General features: G+C 42.0%; 1 protein-coding gene across 1 annotated transcript in view; it reads right to left on the bottom strand.

Annotated features, from left to right (window-relative positions):
* Positions 1 to 22,501, bottom strand: part of LOC148517856 (transient receptor potential cation channel subfamily M member 2-like) — a 248,125-nt gene that overhangs the window by 57,319 nt on the left and 168,305 nt on the right. Inside the window, exons 26-27 of the mRNA XM_088478123.1 lie at positions 14,518 to 14,599; positions 527 to 690 (exon numbers count right to left, since the gene is read on the bottom strand). Coding sequence (XP_088334249.1) covers positions 527 to 690; positions 14,518 to 14,599 — 246 coding nt within the window. The remainder of the gene's footprint in view (positions 1 to 526; positions 691 to 14,517; positions 14,600 to 22,501) is intronic.

The following is a 22,501-nucleotide window of genomic DNA, read 5'->3' as shown; positions in this document are numbered from 1 at the left end:
TTATAGACACCATGAAAGGAAGAGCACTTATGAATAACTGGATTCTCTTGTTCCCAGAGCATAGAAACCTTGACTAATTCTTGTTGGAAAGCAAGGAAACACTATAAGACAACTTGGCATTCTTAGAGGGACAGTTTCCAGGTAACAGCTCAAAGTGAATGGAGCACTGAATGAAGAGATCATTGAAATGGGGGCAGATCATCAGCCACTGGGTCTAGCAGTGCTTGACTAATATATTCTGGTATGTGTAGAAGTGACCATTTCCTTTACAAATTCATGCTATACTCTCATAATAAACTGTGTTCGAACTACAGAATACAATGGTGTATTTTTAGAGGTCACTGTCTTTACATGATTATTTATTTATTGTTTATTAATAGTTATTTCTATAGTGCACACATATGCCGCATGCCAGATATATATTATATTCACATACACTCACACGCTCAAAATACATAAGTCCAATATAGACATTTACATACAATCAATATACACAACTCCCATATACACATATACATTTCCATACCTCCCATGGCACCATCTCATCTGGTACTGGGTAACGTGTCACAGTGGAGTTTGGATATTGCAGAATCCTGGAATTCACATGGTTCAAACAATTCTCCTCACTGCGATCAGCATCCAATGTGTCTTCTCTTTCAGGCTCAATGGAAGAATTGTGTAGTGGGCGGGCTGGGAATGAGACAGAATAATTATTGGGGGAGGTTCCTCAAAATTAATCTTCATACTTCATACTTGCTAGTATCATATACTGATATCTCCCCCTACATATATGCTAGTATTGTATACCTCCCTACATATATTTTTGTGTAAGATACTGATATCTCTCCCCACATATACAGTAGTTATTACTTGTTAGTGTATTGTTAGTCTTATGTTTTTGGTGCCACCTAGTGGTGCCATGTCAGTGTTTATTAGGTGCAGCTACCTGTGATTTGGGCATGGTTTGTTTTACCTGTGTTTGCACAACATGGCTATTTGGAACTAGCTTGCAGTGTTTGTCAGTATTAGATGCCTTTGAAACATTGTGTCAGAAGTTCCTGAGCCCACAAATGATGCTGGTTATTGGTGGTGCAACAGTTCAGGATTATGAAAAGACCTGTGGTGACAGGAAAAGGAGAAGGATTGTGTAGATATCAAGTGGATTGAAACGCCATTGTGATAAACTTTAATGCTTTTCTGAAGTAGGAGCACAACAACATGATAATTATAAACACTATTCCTCTATCTGATGGAATGCAGATGAATGACAATTTGTGTATTAACTGGTAGAACTTTAGAACTGAGTTTGAAGATTTTTCTTTAGCCACAGGCTCTAATGTCAAATCAGATGAGGTGCAAGCAGCCATGCTGAGGAGAGTGATGGGCAGTGAATGTCATCATTTTTATAAGCACAACCTGAATCTTTCTGAGGAGCAACAAAAATATGTTGCTCCTGGATGCATTGGAGACATATTGTAAACCTAAAATAGTGTGATATATGAAAGGTATATTTCTGGCTTCAGCAGACTAGAGGAAGGTGCATCCATTGATAAGCTTGTTACTTGTCTGCAAGAAAAGGCAGCAACGTGAGAGTATGACACATTAAAAGATGAACTGATACGAGATAAATTGGTTTCGGGCATAAATTGCTAAAGCACATGTCGCCGTCTCTTAAGAGAGCAGAGTTTAGAGTAGTCAGCAGCTATTGAAATGTGTCGCACAGCAGATGTCACTGACCAGAGGATCAGAGCAATAGTCTGACATGCAGTATTGACAATGTTAATGCTGCAGAAAGACAACAACACATCAGGAGTGATTTCATGAATAGCCAAAAGTATAAAAATCAGCAGAAGATCTCACCAGCAGCTAAATATACAACTTGCAAATACTGTGGTAAAATGCACAGGTGAGGGAAAGAGCTATGCCCAGTGTAGATCATGTGTCATTTAGAGATGTGCGCCAACCTCAGTGTTTTGGTTTTGCATCTATGGGGCCTATGTACTAAGCAGTGATAAGTGACAGAGTGAAAAGTAATAAGTCTGTGATAAGTGCCAGCCAATCAGCTTCCAGCTGTCATCTCACAGGCTGTGTTTGAAAAATGACAGTTGGGAGCTGATTGGCTGGCACTTATCACAGACTTATCACTTTTCACTCTATCACTTATCACTGCTTAGTACATAGACCCCTCTATCTCCTTCGTGTTTTGGATCTGGATTTAGTTTTGCCAAAACCACCCTTGCGTGTTCTGGTTTTGGATCTGTATTTTTTCTAAAAACTCATTAAAACAGCTGAAATCACATAATTTGGGCCTGTTTTTGTTCCTACAGTATTATTAACCTCAATAACATTTATTTCCAGTCAGTTTTGACCAGCTCACAATATTGATTTATTCAAAAGGTTGCATTGAGCTAGCTGGCTGACTAATCTAAGCAACAACAGTGGACATCACAAACAACTGGCAGTTCAGTGTCCAACATGGCACATCTAGGAAACAGAGTGGCACTGCAGTGGCAGACAGTATGACAGTTTAATAAACTATACAACCCCATAGAGAAACCAAGAATGTTTTCATTAATGAAGAACTAGATCAGAGGCCCAAGGGAGATGGAGTATGTTTATGGAGTAGTTGAAGGCCGGGAAAGGAAGGAAGGATTGATTCATTTGTAAAATTTGTTTACATTTTTTATTCTGAAGAACATTTAAGAGGGAGGATCAAAGTAGGATCAAGTTCTTCAGTTCCTGAAAGACATCTTTTATCTTGAGAAGGTTCGCTATTCGAGTGTGGAAAGTTTGTCAGAAGATATTATGCAGTGTCTGCACCATCACACAGAGATGCTTGGGGTGTATATGGGAGCAGGCTCAATGAAGCCCACTTATGTCCAGTCCTATGTGAACCAACCACCTAAAAACTGATCACCTGAGTGACATCTGCAGAGCACCTGTCGCTAACACACAGTAAGGGCAGCCATTTTGTGCCACATCCTGATTGAATATTAATTCAGTCAATATATGCTGTATATTTATTCACACATCTAATAGAAATGCAGTGGCCTTGCATGTGGTGGTGCAAAATAGTAGACACTGAAAATAGATGTTTACTTTGGGCTCTGGGAGGTTGTTGGGTATAATGGGACAAAGACTTGCTGTTTACATTAGAGGAAAGCAGCCTGTAGCTATCCAGCTGAACAATAACTCAAAGAATCCGTGCTGTTTTCTGGGCCTGCTGGAAGTTGTTTGTCAACAATGTATGGATGTGACCAATATACATAATTTTTGTATTAAACATATTTGCACTTTATGGCACACATCCTGGCAGGAAATGCTCTGTGCTGCTGATCATATTTCTGGTCTCTCGCATGACACCCATCATCTACATTATACAGTTATTCCAGAGTCACCTACATACAAAGGAGGCATGCATTTATTGAGCTGAACCATTATTTATAACAGCCTATCAATTCATAAGGGTCTTGGGGCATCTGGTTGGGGTTGCGGGGGGGAGCAATAAAAAAAAACTGGGTAAATTTGAAAATCTACGTTGTTAAATCTATGTTTTGCCCACCCAATCAACTTGGTGGTTCAGAATGTTTTAAAAAATAAAAGGGGCATGCAGGAGATGCTATCTGTGGCCATAACAATTTCTGAAAATTTTTGGGATTCATCAACCGCATGTAGAAGATTTCAGTGACTGTGGCAGTGCAACTTCCAACATGGCACATCTAGGAAACAAGAGTGGCACTGCAGTGGCAGACAGGATGGCAGCTTAATAAACGATAAAAATGTTTATCATCTATGCAAAAAGACAGGCAGCAATGCTCCAAACAGCGCATAATCAAAAGAAAAAAGGTGCAAGATCAAATTGTCCTTGGGGCCTCCTACACACCCTTATGTTGTGTATATTAAACAGGACATGCACAGTTTAGCAAACCAGTCACTTCAGCGATAGGGACTGTCACTTGTTGCTGAAGTGATTGGTTTGTTTGGGTCCCTACATAACTAACTACCAATGGGCAGCTGACATTGCTGGGAATGATTTTTACTTACACAAACTTGCTCTACAGAGGCGAGATGCTGTCGCCATCATCATCTAATTCCTCATCCTCATCAGTGTGCACATCATCTTCACACAATATTAATTTGTCCCTGCTGGAATCCACCATTACAGGTACCTCTGTATGTTTTAGGTTGTAATTGATGGTAAAGGTCTTCCTTGTGAATTTGTAGTTCATTTTGAAGAAAATAATCCTTTTTGCTGACAAGGTTCCCGGCTGTGCTGAAAACTCTTTCTCAGTATACACTGGAGGTTGGGCAGCTCAAGTAGAGCAAAGCCAGTTTGTGCAAGGGCCTCCAAAATGCTTTTTTTTTCTTGCCAATAGTCAAACAAACTGTCTGACATGCCTATTTGGATGCTATCATTAAAATAATCCTCAACTATTCTTTGAATGGTGACCGTATCAGATTGAGTCATGGTAATTAATTGTAGGCAATTATTTTAGACCCGACCAGATGTCAACAGGTTGTACTGACTCATCTGCATCACCAGTGGGTCTCCTAGGAAAGCTGATTTTTTTTTCCTGGCAGCCACACTTTCCTGCGAAACTGAAGGAGGAACCACCTCTGTGTCACGTGCCACTTTAGCTGACAATTTGCTCACCAACAGCTCTTTACATCTATTCAAATTTGTGTCCGTTGGGAAGAAAGACAAGACATATAATTTAAACCTAGATTCGAGCACGGTCGCCAAAATGTATTGATCCAATTTGAAGATCCTGACAACCCTTGGATCCTGGCGAAGCTAATAAAGGACTTGATCTACAAGTCTGACATACTTAGCAGAATTGCTTTGTTTCAGCTCGTCCTACAGTTTCTCGAGCTGCTTTTCCAACAGTCTAATTGGGGGAATTACCTGACTCAAGCTGCAGTGTCTAAAATCACTTCACAGGTGACTACTGGAAAGAGTTTCAGCACTTTGCACAACATGGAAAGTATTCTCCAGTGAGCTTCAGTAAAGTACACTCCCCCTCCTCTACCTATGTCATAGGTTGCTGTGTAGCTTTGGATGGCTTTTTGCTGTTACTCCATCCGCTGAAGCATATAAATAGTGGAGTCCCACCTTTTTACTACCTCTTACTTTAGCTGGTGGCAGTGCAAATTCAACATTTCTTGGAAGTGCTGCAATCATTTACATACACCTGCTGAATGGCCTAAATGTCCTGAAAATTTTCAGGCCACAGAGAGCATTTCCACAACAGCCCTGTTCTTTTTAAAAAATGTTGCACCACCTAGTTGTGTGAGAAAATCATGGGACATGTTGGAATTCACCCACGTGTGCTCTCACATTATTGGTGGCATTGTCAGAAATGACAAATCATGAGGAGGGTCCAAGCCAGGTAAGCCATTTTGCAATGACTTCCCTGAGTTTTTCTAAGAGGTTGTCAGCAGTATTGCTCTTAGTTAACCAGTGATACACAGAGTAGCCTGCCTCTGAATGAGCTGCTGTTTGTTAGATGCTGCTGTTGGTGCTGCTGATGGCAATACACCCACCCAGTGGGCTTTCACAGTCATGTAATCTGTAGTTTGCTCTGTTGCACTTGTCCACATATCTGTGGTTAAGTGGACAGTGGGTACAACAGCATTTTGGAGGACACTAATTAACTTTTTTTTAACATCGCTGTAAAGGCTGGGAATTGATTTTCTAGTGAAGTGGAATCTAGATGGGATTTGGTAGCAGGGATACAGGACCTCAATTAACTGTCTAAAACCCACTGCATTAATGGCAGATATTTAATGCACATTGAATAACAGCATAGATGTTATGGCGTCAGTGATCCGCTGTGCAACTGAGTGACTGCTGTCATGCTTGCTCCCCTTTGCAAATGATTGTTTAACAGTCAATTATTTTTTTAAACTACTACTAGTAGTCTTCTTGGTACCTTCTGGGGTGAAGATCCACTCCCAGCAGCAGCAACAGCAGGTGTAATGCTTAAGGATTCTTCTGAGAAATCCTGGATAAGAGAAGACGCAGTCAGCCTTATTAAACTGGATGCAGTACTACTTCCAATCATTATTGAGGATATTGTTGATGAAGTTGTTGGTGGTGGAGATGGCAGGTGCTTGGATCTAGCAGAGAAAAGAAACCAGCTGATGCTGGACTGCTTGTTACTTTTTTAGCCAAAGATTCTGGCTTTCCCAAAACCTTTCATGCACGTGCTTCAAATGATGCAACAGGGAGGTTCCTAGATGATGGTTAAGGTCCCCCTCTCTACTTACTGTGGCTTTGCAAATGCTACAGATGGCTTGACAATTGTTGTTCAGATTTGGGTTTAAATAATTCCATACATAAGAGGTGGATTTTTTTGTCTACTGCCCAGGCATGACAATGGCCTTCTTCTTTTCATGGACAAGAAGTCCACTGATGCCTCACTTACACAAAGAACATCCTCATCATCAATATTCTCATCATCAATATCCTCACTAGCACCTGAATCAGCTAAAAAAATATCCCCCTTATTCTATTGCATTTCTACCGTAGCATCCTTAATGTCTGGGTCAGCAACTTCTTGACTTGTGCTGCTCATCCCCACATTGGCAGAGGGAGCAGAAATGGAGGAAGGAGGCTTCTCTATGAGTTCAGAAAAGTCAGGCTTAATCTGGGTATACACTTTTACGAATGCAGGCTGATCGGGTAAAACAGCCATGCAGTTTGTCCCCAGTGTGACCCCCTGTCAGCTGCGTACACACTGTACAGACATAGCACAGTGTGTGTGGGCTTCTATGGGATCGGGAGGTGGACCTGATAAATATGAAACCGTACATAAGATGTGAGCTCTCGATCCTGACCATTGCAGGAGCGTTAAAAGCAGTTTATCGGCTAACGCTCCTGCATCGGGACAGCATACACACCTATACAATCCAATGGCCTTTCTCTCAATATTGGATGAACGGCCCGATGATTGTATAGGTGTGTACCCAGCTTAACAGATAGCACTCGTGAGCACACTAGACTCTCCTCAGGGATTTCTGTTTCTGAACACACAGTTTGTTCTACTGCTTTACTGGTTTTCATTTTTTTGACATCTCTTCTAGACTTGAAATGAAAAGGCCTTGCATCCTCATGAGAGGCAAAAGAAGATGCCTCACTGACAGTTGTAGAACTACCACTCATAAATACAAGCCAAGAGGTGAGCTTTTCTTTGCCACTGCATGTGGTGAATGGCATGATGGCAATTTTATGTTTTTCTGCACTAAACTTTCCCTTTGTTAGAGGTGTTTTTTTCTTTACCACTGTAAAATATTGTTTTTTTATTTAGATGTTCTGACTGAAAGCCTCTATATACTACATAGGGAATGGTCTGTGCACAAATGTAGTCACACAAATCAAGTGTGATATTCATATAACTGGTAATTATCTTGTCTGTAATGATAATTATTTCTAGAGATGATAGATTAGATATATATCCAGCGGTGCTCACCTAGAGTCAAGAAACTACATAGCAGAAAAGCACTGCGGAGATCTCATTATATTATGCCAACATTGAAGGATATTTTATATAAGGTGCCCAAAGCACAAGTCTTTACGCTGGTTGATGCACGTTATGCATTCCTGCAATGTAAGCTGGATGAAGTAAGCAGTTATATGACCACCTCAGGGCCATATTAACTAAATTGCAGGGGCCCCTTCAAGCCACACAGATCTTCCCCCCTTCCCCCTAAGCCTTCTGCCCTCCCACCTCCAAAGCCTCCGCCGCTGACTTACCTGAGTGCCGGCGTGACCTCATCCTGGCAGAGCTGCTCCCTGGTCCTCTCACCGGCGTCGCGGACGTAATGTGTCACGTGACGCCGGTGAGAAGACTCAGGAGCCGCTCTTCACTGTATGCAGCAGCACTGACTGTGCCGCTGCATACATTAATAGCGAATCGCGGCAGTGAGTCTCAATCCAGGAACAGATGTCACTAGACACCTGTTCTCGGCAGGGTCACACTGACCCTGTATGGGGGCCCCTCCCTGTGTGGGGGCCCAGGGACGATCGCCCCTGTCGCCCCCCCCTTAATCCGGCCCTGGACCACCTTATGGACCCCCCTGGTGTAATAAAAAATAGCTTAAACTTCCATTTGGAGTTTCTGTAGCACCTGAGGTCTACCAGGGAAAAGAATATGAATTGTTGATTGGGCTTAGTGGCATTGAGCTGATAGCAGATGATATTCTTGTTGTTGGCTGTGGTGAGACAGAAAAGGAAGCAGTATATACTCATAACTGCAAGTTGCTAGCACTGTTGGATCACTGCAGACAAGAGCAATTAAGACTTAAGCTGCATACACAACGATTTAGTAAATGAACGATTTTAGTAAACGATTTTCGTTCATTTTTTCAAGGGAAAAATGAACGAATATCGTTTACTAAAATCGTTCTTTTACTAAATGTAATGAATGTTTTTTTTTAACTACAAACGACTTTTGCATATTCCCTTACTGAAAATCGTTGAGTTGGTCAGTCTGACTGACCTACAAACTACAAACGTGAACAGGCATGAACGATAATCATTCATTGTTTTAGCTCAGAAAGTGAACGATTTTTTCAACGATTGAACGATAAATGATATCGTTAACGATAATCGTTCAAAAAATTGTTGTGTGTGTATGCACCTTAAGGGGTATATTTACTAAAGTGAGAGTTTTTAGAAGTGAAAATGTTGCCCATAGCAACCAATCAGATTATAGCTATTATCTTCTAGAAGGTGCTAGTTAAATGTTAAGTAGAATCTGATTGGTTGCTATGGGCAACATCTCCATTTCTAAAAATGCTCACTTTAGTAAATATACCCCTTAGTGTTAAGAAACTGCAATTTAAGTTTAAAGAGGTTAATTTTTATGATCATATCCTGTTGTTCTATTTCTACCCAAATCCGAACAACAATATCCTCTGATAGTTTGAATGTTGACCTGAAAGAACTAGAGCTGCTCTAGAAATGCGAAAGCCCACTGATGTAAAGTTTGTGCAACGTTTTATGGGGTTTGTAACATATTTGGGCAAATTTATACTTCGCCTTTCAGAGGTGTGTGAATCTCTGCGCAGACTTCTAGACAGAGATCATACTTGCCGACTTTTAATGAACCCTTTCCGGGAGCAGCACGGTCATCTTGGCTTCGGAGTGCAGGGGCCAGGCTACAGCTGTCATTAGGCCCCGCCCCCTTTGCTGCAAAGCCCGCGATTCGTGGGTCTGCAAGGAGGGTGCAGAGCTAAATTACACAATTTGCGTCATTTAGCTCCGCCCCCTGCATACGGACCCGAAAATCTGTCCTAAAATCTCCCCATCCTGCCCACTTCACTAGGAAGTGGGCAGGGTGTAGGAGTTATGTCTTTAGGGGGTGCGGGGGGTTACCCGAAAAATCGGGAGCCTCCCGTGACTCCCGGGAGAGTAGGCATGTATGCAGAGATGCGCTATGACACTGGCTTTCAAAGCATGATAAGGTAGTGCAGGAAATAAAGAATTTGGTCACAGTTAAACCTGTGCTGAAGTATTATGATGTTCCCAAGCCAGTTACTATACAGAGTGATTGCAGGTAAAACAGACTCGGCTGTTGCCTGATGCAAGAAGGACAACCAGTTTCATTTGCTTCAAAGGCATTGACTTCAACAGAACAAAATTATTCATGCACTGATTGAAAAGGAGTGCTCGAGTATTGTGTTTGCTTGTTTCTGTTCTCATTACTGTCTATATGGCCGGGACATAATCACAGTGGAGACCAAACATCTGCCTCCTCATACACTACATAATATATACCTGTCTGTATGCTCTTACTGCACATAATAGACCCCCGTCAGTCCCTTCTTACAGTACATATCTCTTGTCTATTCCTACAGTACATAATATGCACCAGTCTGTCTCCTCATACAGTACATAATATACACCTGTCTGTATCTTCTTACTGCACATAATAGACACCTGGCAGTTACTTCTTACAGTACATATCTCTTGTCTATTCCTACAGTACATAATATACACCAGTCTGTCTTTTCTTATAGTACATAATATACACCAGTCTGTCTCTGCTTACAGTGCATAATATGTGGATTTTGAACACCAGTCTCTTTCTTCCTACAGTACATAATATCTTTTGTCTCTTATTACAGTACATAATATACACCTGTCTGCCTTTTCCTACTGTACATAATACACTGTCTGTTTCTTCTTACAGTACCAGGATCCCAAATACCGGCATCCCGTACCCATCCCTACACCGGGATACATTCAATATCCCGGAACATAGAATTTTGGCGGTCAGAATGCCAGCATCGGAATCCAGACACCTGTCAGAATCCCAGCATTGGCATGCCGACCGCCGGAATCCCAAAGGTAAGTAGCGGGGTTAAGGGGTGGGTTAGGGGTTAGGGTTAGGCACTAGGGGGAGAGTTAGGTTTATGGTGCGAGGAGGTTAGGTTTAGTCAAGGTAGGGTTAGGGGCGGTAGTAGGGGGGGTGTTTGGAAATTGACCGTCAGGTGTCGGTATCCTAACCCTGTCGGGATGCTGGCGTGTGGATTTTGAACACCAGGATCCCGAAAACCGGCATCCCGTACCCATCCCTAACTGTCTGTCTCTTGCCTAAAATCTGGGTTTCACTGCTAAAACCATTCTCTGTCTCTTCCTACTGTACAAAATATGCCCCATATGTCTCTTCTTACAGTACATAATATATACCTGACTGTCTCTTCTTACAGTAAATAATATATACTGCATGTCTCTGATTACATTATATAATATACAACTGTCTGTCTCTTCTTACTGTACATAATATCACCTGTCTGTCTCTTTTAAGTTCTTACAGTACATAATGTACACCTGTCTGTCTATTCTTACATTACATAATATTAGGGGTGAGCGGGTTCGGATTTCTGAAATCCGAACCCCCCCGAGCCCCCCCGATCCGAGGCAGATCCGAGTCAGGCTCGACTTTTCCCGCCTGACTCGGATCTGATATCGAGGCAAAACGTCATCATCCCGCCTTCCGAGTCTCGCGGGTTTTGGATCCTATATAAGGTACCCGCGTCGGCGCCATTTTCTCACTCGGCTGTGGACAGTGAAGAGGGAGGGTGGGAGTTAGGGCTGGCTGGGTTGTGTAGTGTAGTGTAGTGTAGTGCTGCTGTTGTCCACTACTTCAAAGTCCATAGGGGCTGGCTGTGTTGTGCTGTGCTGCTGTTGTTAATAGGGGCTGTGTCCACTACTTCAAAGTCCATAGGGGCTGGCTGGACTGTGTTGTGCAGTCAGTTCTCCATAGGGGCTGTGTCCACTCCAAAGTAATGTGCAGTGTCCCAGTCCTAAAGGGGTGCTGTAGTGTTATCCAGGGGGTGCTCTGTCCATCAGGGGTGCTCCCCCCAAGTGCTAAAAAAATAATATATTTTCTGTGTTTGTGAATTGTGTGCGCAGTAGCCGCACGTGCATCAACAAAGTAGTGCCAAGCGTGCACCTGTGTCATAAGTAAAGGGCCGGCTGGCTTGACCGTTAAAGGGTGCTGTAACCCCCAAAGTACACTCCAGTCCAAACCAAAAAAAAAATTATTTTCTGTGTTTGTGAATTGTGTGCGCAGTAGCCGCACGTGCATCAACAAAGTAGTGCCAAGCGTGCACCTGTGTCATAAGTAAAGGGCCGGCTGGCTTGACCGTTAAAGGGTGCTGTAACCCCCAAAGTACACTCCAGTCCAAACCAAAAAAAAAATTATTTTCTGTGTTTGTGACTTGTGTGCACTGTGGCTGCACGTGCATCAACAAAAGAGCAGCGCCAAGCGTGCGCCTGTGTCCCATAAGTAACGAGCCGGCTGGCTCATTTCTTAAAGGGTGGTGTAACCCACAAAGTGCACTACTCTCCAGCAAAAATAAAAAAATATTTTCTGTGTTTGTGTGCGCTTTAGCCACATGTATATATCAATATAACATAAATGGAGGACCAAACTTTCTCCGATAAAAATAAAATAGGGAAAGATCAAGAACCACTTCCTCCCAGTGCTGTTGCTGCTGCTGGGAGTTGTTCATCATCCCAGAGAGGAAGTAGGAACATCACTACTTTTACTAAACAATTGACCCTCCAACAGTCCCTAGCGATGAGGATGAAGTACGACAGCAGTAATCCTGAAGCAAAACTTATAACTGAGGCCTTGACTGCTATGTTGGTGTTAGATGTGCGTCCGGTATCCGCCATTAGTGCAGTGGGATTTAGACAATTGATGGAGGTAGTGTGTCCCCGGTTCCAAATCCCGTCTAGATTCCACCTGCATCCTCAAAGCAGCAGCGACAAGCGTGCGTCTGTCTGTTAAAGGGTGGTGACACCCTCAAAGTGTGCTACACAAACAATAAAAATATTCTTCTTCTTTTTTCTGTCTTTGTGAAATGTGTGGGCTATAGCCGCACCTGCATCCTTAAAGCAGCAGCGACAAGCGTGCGTCTGTCTGTTAAAGGGTGGTGACACCCTCAAAGTGTGCTACACAAACAATAAAAATATTGTTATTTTTTTTTCTGTCTTTGTGAAATGTGTGGGCTGTAGCCGCACCTGCATCCTTAAAGCAGCAGCGACAAGCATGCGTCTGTCTGTTAAAGGGTGGTGACACCCTCAAAGTGCGCTCCACAAACAATAAAAATATTCTTCTTTTTTTTTCTGTCTTTGTGAAATGTGTGGGCTGTAGCCGCACTTGCATCCTCAAAGCAGCAGCGACAAGCGTGCGTCTGTCTGTTAAAGGATTACATCGGTGACAACATCCAAGTAGGCATGTCAGACAGTCCGTACCTGTACTGGCAGGAAAAAGAAGCAATTTGGAGGCCCCTGTACAAACTGGCTCTATTTTACCTGAGTTGCCCCCCCTCCAGTGTGTACTCCAAAAGAGTGTTTAGTGCAGCCGGGAACCTTGTCAGCGAAAGGCGTAGGAGGTTGCTTCCACAAAATGTGGAGAAGATGGTGTTCATAAAATGAATTATCAACTCTTCCAGGGAGACCAGCCTCCAGAACGTACAGAGGGACCTGTGGTTGTGGATTCCAGCGGGGACGAATTAATACTCTGTGAGGATGAGGATGTACACAACACTGAAGAGGGTGAGGAATCGGTGGATGAGGAGGATGAGGACGACATCTTGCCTCCGTAGAGCCAGTTTGTGCAGGGACAGATTAATTGCCAGCTTGTTTTGTGGGGGCCCAAACGAACCAATCATTTCAGCCACAGTCGTGTGGCTGACCCTGGCGCTGAAATGTTTGGTTTGTTAAAGTGTGCATGTCCTGTTTATACAACATAAGGGTGGGTGGGAGGACCCAAGGACAATTCCATCTTGCACCTCTTTTTTTTCTTTGCATTATGTATAGTTTGGGGCCTAGTTTTTCAAACTGCCATCCTGTCTGCCACTGCAGTGTCACTCCTAGATGGACCACGTGTTTGTGCCGCCCACTTGTATCTCTTAGCATAGTCATCCAGCTACCTCGTTGCAACCTTTTGGACATAAAAACACTATTGTGAGGTGTTCAGAATAGACTGGAAATTAGTGGAAATTAAGGTTATTGAGGTTAATAATAGCATAGGAGCAGAAAAACCCACAAATTCTGTGATTTTAGCTGTTTTTATGCTTTTTTTCAAAAAAATACAGATCCAAAACACAAAACCCAGAACCCAAAACACGGAAGGGTGGTTTTGGCAAAACCAATCCAGATCCAAAACACGAAGAAAGATCCAGATCCAAAACCAAAACACAAAGCACGAAAAGTGGCCGGTGCACACCCCTACATAATATACACCAGTCTGTCTTTTCTTATAGTACATAATATACACCAGTCTGTCTTTTCTTATAGTACATAATATACACCTGTCTGTCTCTTCTTATAGTACATAATATACACCGGTCTGTCTCTTCTTATAGTACATAATATACACTGGTCTGTCTCTTCTTACTTTACATAATATACACCTGTCTGTCTCTTCTTACTTTACATAATATACACCGGTCTGTCTCTTCTTACATTACGTAATATACACCGGTCTGTCTCTTCTACATTATATAATATGCCCTTGTCTGTCTCTTTTTATGGTACATAATATATACCTGTCTCTTCTTACAGTATTTAATATACACCTGTCTGTTTCTTCTTACATTACATAATATACACCTGTCTGTCTCTTCTTACATTACATAATATACACCAGTCTGTCTTTTCTTATAGTACATAATATACACCTGTCTGTCTCTTCTTACAGTACATAATATACACGGTCTGTCTCTTCTTACTTTACATAATATACACCTTTCTGTCTCTTCTTACTTTACATAAAATACACCGGTCTGTCTCTTCTTAGATTACATAATATACACAGGTCTGTCTCTAATACAGTACATAATATGACCTTGTCTGTCTCTTTTTATGGTACCTAATATATACCTGTCTCTTCTTACAGTATTTAATATACACCTGTCTGTTTCTTCTTACATTACATAATATACACCTGTCTGTCTCTTCTTACAGTATATAATATAAACCTGTCTGTCTCTCACCTAAAATCCGGGTTTTGCTGCTAAAACCCTTCTCTGTAAGCGCAGAAATGATCCAGTTGAGGTATTGTGAGGACTGATTCATCTGTCACAGAGAAAGGGTGGGTCATTATTAGTCATGTAGTGAGGAATATACCACAAGACCTGTCCTGTCCTGAAATGGAAAGCAGTCACAAAGTGGATTTTGACAATGACAAAATTCGAAATGTTGAGTTATGATGTCAACTTGGTTAAATGTTTACATCATAAATGTCAATACCTTGAAAATGACAAGATGGACAGAATATTGACATAATATACTGATCCACCTAAAGAGATCGAACTAGGATTCCTGAGATTTACCAGTGCCATTATTGTTATAAAGCACCATATTCTGCAGCACTGTACAGAGAATACTGAGTCATTCACACCAGACTCTAAAGGTGACAACACACTAGGCGATATTTTACATGAATTGACCAATTTGGATGCATTGGAACCACAAATCGTGTAAAATATGTCCAAATCGTGTGTCCACTCATGATCACGATGCCGACGTGCGTACCCACTGGTCATACATCGCATCTTCAGATCTTGTCTGCTTAAGTCAGATTAGACACTTTTTTGCACCATATAGTGTCCAGGACTGCCGGGGAGCTGCTAGGGAGAGTTCAAGGGAAATCGGACACGATATTGCACCGTGAGCACATCAGATAGTGTGTAAATTCCACCATGCAAAAAAAAAGAGAATAGAAAGTACAGGACTATCCTTAAGTGGGGCACCCATCTTTTCTGGCATTCAGGTGGCATGTTCTGGTTATTAGGTGTATGAGGGCATTGTGGAGAAGTGCCAATGACAGATGTGATAAATACATTAACTCAGTAATCTGACACATTAAACTATTTTGTATTTTCAATTAAATTAATTTAAATATATTTAAAATAAATGTGATCTAAAAAAGTGAAAATGTGTGTATTAAAATCCAATAAGGTATCTGGTATCTGTTTATTATTTTACACTTTTTGTTCACAGGAGGAGGAGTGATGCATGCTTAATATATTCAGTGTCATAATTCAAAGGGTAGATAACTAGGCTATTGGTATAATAATTTAGTACTAGGATTTGGAATAAGAGCATATTTCTTATCTGTATTATTTGATTACTAGTGGAAATCGTAGAAGTCAATGTCTAAAAATTGTCTGCTCTGTCTGACAAAGAGCAAATGTATAGGCTAAGACATATACAGTGCATAAGGAAAGTATTCACAGCGAGTCACTTTTTACACATTTTGTTATGTTACAGCCTTATTCCAAAATGGAATAAATTCATTTTTGTCCTCAAAATTCTACACACAATACCCCATAATGACTGCGTGTAGAAAGTTTTTTTGAGATTTTTGCAAATTTAATGTAAAAAAATGAAGAAATCACATGTACATAAGTATTCACAACCTTTGCCATGAAGCTCAAAATTGAGCTCAGGTGCATCCTGTTTCCACTGATCATCCTTGAGATGTTCCTGCAGCTTAATTGGAGTCCACCTGTGGTAAATTCAGTTTGATTTTGACACCTGTCTATATAATGTCCCACACTTAACAGTGCATGTCAGAGCACAAACCAAGCATGAAGTCCAAGGAATTGTTTGTAGACCTCCGAGACAGGATTGTCTCGAGGCACAAATCTGGGGAAGGGTACAGAAAAATATCTGCTGCTTTGAAGGTCCCAATGAGCACAGTGGCCTCCATCATCTGTAAATGGAAGAAGAAGTTCGGAACCACCAGGACTCTTCCTAGAGTTGGCCGGCCGTCTAAACTGAGCAATCGGGGGAGAAGAGCACTAGGGAGGTGTATATTATGTAATGTAAGAAGAGACAGACTGGTTTATATTATGTAAAGTAAGAAGAGACAGAAAGGTGTATATTATGTAAAGTAAGAAGAGACAGACCGTGTATATTATGTACTGTAAGAAGAGACAGACCGGTGTATATTATGTACTATAAGAAGAGACAGACAGGTGTATATTATGTACTATAAGAAAAGACAGACTGGTGTATATTATGTAATGTAAGAAGAGACAGACAGGTGTATATTATGTAATGTAAGAAGAAACAGACAGGTGTATATTAAATACTGTAAGAAGAGACAGGTATATATTATGTACCATGAAAAGAGACAGACAAGGGCATATTTTGTACTGTAGAAGAGACAGACAGGTGTATATTATGTAATGTAAGAAGAGACAGACCGGTCTATATTATGTAAAGTAAGAAGAGACAGACAGGTGTATATTATGTCAGGGAGGTAACCAAGAACCCGATGGTCACTCTGTCAGAGCTACAGCATTCCTCTGTGAAGAGAGGAGAACCTTCCAGAAGGACAATCATCTCTGCAGCAATCCACCAATCAGGCCCGTATGGTAAAGTGGCCAGACGGAAGCCACTCCTTAGTAAAAAGCACATGGCAGCCCACCTGGAGTTTACCAAAATGCACCTGAAGGACTCTCAGACCATGAGAAACAAAATTCTCTGGTCTGATGAGACAAAGATTGAACTCTTTGGCGTGAATGCCAGGCATTATGTTTGGAGGAAACCAGGCATCGCTCATCACCAGGCCAATACCATCCCTACAGTGAAGCATGGTGGTGGCAGCATCATGCTGTGGGGATGTTTTTCAGTGGCAGGAACTGGGAGACTAGTCATGATAGAGGGAAAGATGAATGCAGCAATGTACAAAGACATCCTGGATGAAAACCTGAACCAGAGCGCTCTTGACCTCAGACTGGGGCGACGGTTTATCTTTCAGCAGGACAACGACCCTAAGCACACAGCCAAGAAATCAAAGGAGTGGCTTCAGGACAACTCTGTGAATGTCCTTGAGTGGCCCAGCCAGAGCTCAGACTTGAATCTGATTGAACATCTCTGGAGAGATCTGAAAATGGCTGTGCACCGACGCTTCCCATCCAACCTGATGGAGCTTGAGAGGTGCAGCAAAGAGGAATGGGCGAAACTGCCCAAACATAGGTGTGCCAAGCTTGTGGCATCATATTCAAAAAGACTTGAGGCTGTAATTGCTGCCAAAGGTGCATCAACAATGTATTTAACAAAGGCTGTGAACACTTATGTACATGTGATGTCTTAGGTTTTTTTTTTTATGAAATTTGCAAAAATCCCCCTAAAAATATTTTACATGTTGTCATTATGGGGTATTGTGTGTAGAATTTTGAGGACAAAAATTAATTTATTCCATTTTGGAATAAGGCTGTCACCAGGGCTTAAAGTGGTCCTGGAGAGGTGGTGGAACTAATCTCCTCCTCCATCTACTCCCCCTCCACTCCCACACTAGGCGGAGCTACTCTGAGATGTCAGAACAACTGTAAAAACTGTTCTTTACATACACATACACACACTGTTGTGTATAGGAACAGAAGGTTTGGGGGCTATTACAGTGTGAAATATATTTTAAATGCTTTTATAGCACTCCTGACATCAACTGAGTCTACAATGTTATGTAAAAAAAAAAAAAAAAACTATATCATCAGTGTAACTCTTACACTGGAGAGACAGCCTCCTCCTACGTCTCTCCAGCATCACCCCTACAGTGCCACCCCACTTGCTACTCATCAGCACCATCTCCCCTGCATCTCACCAGCTTCACCCCCCCTTGCGTCCAACCAGCTTTATCCCCTCTGAGTCTTTCCAATTCCAATCCTCCCATTGTCTCTTCAGCACCATCTTCCTGTGTTTCATAAGCATCAGCCATCCTGCATCTCACCAGTGCCATTCCCATGTGTTCACACCAACACCATCCGCCTGTGTCTCTCCAGCTTATCCCCTTGTGTCCTTCCAGCAGCTCTCTGCCCCTGTATCCCTCACCATCAGATCCCTGCCCCTGTGTCTCCTCTACCACCAGCGGCTTATCCCCCTATTGCCAATATAGCAGCAGTTCCCTGCCCTTGTGTGTTCTCTCCTACCTGCAGCTTATCCCCCCTCCTTGTCCCTCTAGCAGCAGCTAACTTTCATGCCTGCCCTGGCCCTTGCTCCCCTTCGCTGCTCCTCAGTGCACAATGCAGCGGCGGTGATGGCATGACGTCACATACGCTGTGCAACAAAAGGAGCCGTCAGGGAGCAGGCCCACAAAGTCAGTGACAGGAGAGGCAGGCCGTGGGCAGGAGGTGGAGTATGGAGCTGGAAACCGAGGAGTTGGAAACAGCCTCCGTCAGACAGAGTAGTTCTCTGTCTGTGGGACTTCTATATAGGGACATGGCGGAGGTGGAACTAGTTCCGCCTACCATTAGAAGTGATGGAACTCAGGGCCTGATTCAGAGCCGGACGCTCTGAATGAGCGCCCGCTCTGAATCAGGGCGTTTTTTTTTTTGAGCGTCCTCCTGTGACCACCCACAGCTTATGCGAGCGTCCATGATGATGGCCGCGATGGTCAAGACCATCGCGACCATCGGGCTTGCGACGAGACCCTGCAGTAGGGTCTCGCTGCCGCAAGCCCTGGAGTGATTTTGGCTCTATCCCATGGGAACGCCTCCATCAGGCAGCCAATGTCCCTGGCACGCCCACCAAAGGGGGCGTGCTGTCACTCAACATCGACAGCACGCCCCCTTTCGTGCGAGACCCGGAGCGACAGCTTGGCTGTCGCTATCTGGGTCTCGCGCATGCGCACTAGGGCACCATTGACCCGCTTGTGAGCGCTCAGCGCTCACGAGCGGGTCTGAATCAGGTCCTCAGTTCCACCCGGTTCCTGCCCACTTTAACCCCTGGCTGTCACATAACGAAATGTGGAAAAAGTGAAGCACTGTGAATACTTTCTGGATGCACTGTAGATGCTTGTATAGTGTTATATTGTGTACCATTCCTTGGTTAAATGGTTCATTATTAGTACTAATGTTATTTATAAGGAACTATAAGGGTTCTGTAGCACTGCGTAGGGGGAATACATTTGACAATGCAGCACGGATGGTGTGATGGTTAGCATTACTGCCTCACAGCACTGACATCTTAGAATTGATTCCCTGTATATATTGTCCCCATGCTTGCATGGGTTTTCATTGGGTTCTCCCACAGTCCAAAAGTATACTGGTAGAACAATTATCTCAGAACAAAAAATTAGAACTGCAGAGTATATGTGCACTATATAAATAGCTTGTATTTACTGGTAATAATACCTTGCGAGATACAGGCATGGGTGCAATTCAGGCGAGTCTGTCAACATTTTTAAGGCAGTAACCACTTAAAAGGCAAAACCGTGTTACACATTGATACACAATTACAGTGTGCAGTTAACATAGATTTGTATAGGAAAGACAAAGGAGAGAGGGCCCTGCTTGCACAAGCTTACTATCCATAGGGGATATCATACCCTCCAATTGTCCCACTTTTTGCAGGACAGTCCCGCTTTTCCCATAGGGGAGGGGAGAAGGTTGGGGGAGAACTTAGCACATGGCTTCTAAACAGAGCGAGGTGAGCCTGGAGAAAGTACAGATGTGTCCTCATACACCTAGCCTCAATACACCATGCAAAGTGGGCACCTGGAGTTAGTGAGCCACCAGATCCTGTGCAACTTGGCTTGCACCAAGCATCTTTTTAGCATCTTTATTTTGCTGGAAATGTATTTAAGTTACAAACGGATGTGACAATCTGCTTCCTGAGACTGCACTGATTAACTTGATATGCTACACTTCTATATTTGTGTGTTGAGAGGAGGAAGGGGTGGGTGTAGATTTGGAAAAGGACAGTTTGGACAAGTAGGAGGTGAATCATGAGAAATCGGAGTTGTAGAGCCGATGAAGTGGAAGAAGGTTGTACTTTGAGGTCAAGGAGAATAAGGATATTAAAATATAATATTGTTTGTATTAACCCAGACAAACTGCATGTGGCCACTTATTTGTGCACCCAAATATTGCATCTCTGACCACTCCACTAAGCAAAATACTCTGAATGTTTCTATATGAGAAGAGAAAACAGACTCCCAATGGTGCTAATTGGTAAACCTTTACCCAAGCAAAATCTCCGTGTGACTTACAATCTAGAAACGACAAATTCTAAAATGAAACATTAACAGCATTTTAGATTGATAAATGGATCTAAAGTAAAAGATGCCATGAAAATATTTCATATAAGACAGACAATAAAACAGCAATGTTGTAACAGTATCTAATCAGACTTGTAACTTTATCTCAAAAACCAGCAATGTGCATCCTACAGCTGCTAGATAGAAAATGACAGTGGTAATAAATGCATAGACACAGTTGTTAGTTCAGTCATTTGTCTGTTTACCCCTGAGGTAGTCTGAAGAATAGGACATAGATCTGTCCTGACGAAACGCGTTGGTTATATGCTGGTTGGCTGTCTACATTTTCAGATAAGTGCAAATAATTATTTTAAATTGTATGAGCAATATCACATATTTTATTGGTGTAACTGGTTATACGGGATTACACTTGGTTGTTATAATGGATTACACTATATTATTTTGTTTGTTTTTCATGTTTTTTATGTTCAGTAAAGCCATAAATATAATACTATTTTCTGGTTATTGAGGACATTTGTGGATCATTCTGGATGTTCAGATAAGCCAAATTTAATTTCTATTTGTTACAAGTCCACTTTTTCCATTTATGCAATATAGATTTATTGCATTAGGAGGCGCACCTTGTCTTTTATGTATTTCATATATACTGTATATATCTATACTTATAATAAAGTTGTAATGGTTGTGTCTGTACATAGACATTTTTTTGAGAAATATACTCGTTGGGACTGTGTATGAACTATGGAGACAAAAAAAACTTTTTCTGAATTTTTATTTGTCTATCTCTCTGTTTGTTTCAGCCTCATGCAAAAACTATGGGATGAATTTGGATTGCATTTTCAATATTGTATAGCTCGGTCACATAGCAGGAAACTGAGATATGTATTAACTCATTGTGACATCAGGGAGAGGAGTAATAAAGGAAAAAAAAGATGCTTGACGCTCCTCAAGCCAAAAATGACTAGATATATATCATCATCATTTTTTATGTCAAATATACTTTTAGGGACAGTTTATGAACTATGGAAATAAAAAATTTTTAATTGGAATTTGCATAGGCTCCACAAGTCCAAAATGACTATATTAATAGAAATATATTTATACAATATATACATATAATTCACACCCAAGACACAAATAGATATATAATTATGCATATATAAATACATAGATATATTTATCTCAAGATCTATTTCGCAGGAAAATCCAACTATATATTAAGTACTAATCAGGTAGCTTATCTTGACTCATGAAGTTGTAGTATACATGTCAATCTAGTAGATGGCACACCAAGACAAATACTACATATCATAGAGTCACTGATCATGTTACTTGCAACCTTTCAGTGTTACTGTAGGTTAAGTAGCAACGGATTTGGGATCTACAAGATAGTGTAGTTGGACTTCCAGCAAACAGCATTGCACTGAAAGTTGGTGTTCCGATAATGCTTCAGCGAAATTTGACACTACCAAAGTTATGTTAAGGAACCGGACTTAAAGTCACTGCTCTACAGAGGAAACTAATTGAAGCGCAGATTCTAATGGGATCTGGTGCAGTTGAGACTGTGTTTATACCATGTATACCCCTAATCCCCAATAATTTTTCTTTTCAATTCAAGCGCCTGCAGTGTCTGCTTCGCTATGATGATCAACAAGTTGCAGGGACAAATGCTGAGGGCTGCAGGTATAGATATCAGGACCAGCTGCTTCTCCCATGGGCAGCTTACGTAGCTTGCTTACGAGTTAGTAGCCCCAAACATCTTTTTGTGTTAATCCCTTAAGGAAAAACTGCAAATATTGTTTACAAAGACATTTTGTGATCAATGGGCCTGATTCAGAGCTGCTCGTAAGCGGCCGCTCGTTCGCTCAGAGCGATGTTTGCCCAACTGCGCATGCGTACGGATCGTTATATGCATGCGCGAACCAGTCAGTGCGGCCAAAATTCATGTGCTCGCAAAATAGCGAATGCCT

Source organism: Taudactylus pleione, unplaced genomic scaffold (assembly GCF_031769625.1).
Source record: "Taudactylus pleione unplaced genomic scaffold, aTauple2 ptg000207l, whole genome shotgun sequence".
NCBI classification, from domain to species: domain Eukaryota; kingdom Metazoa; phylum Chordata; class Amphibia; order Anura; family Myobatrachidae; genus Taudactylus; species Taudactylus pleione.
The sequence above is the reverse complement of the archived record's forward strand: the minus strand, read 5'-3'. Positions and strand labels throughout refer to the sequence as shown.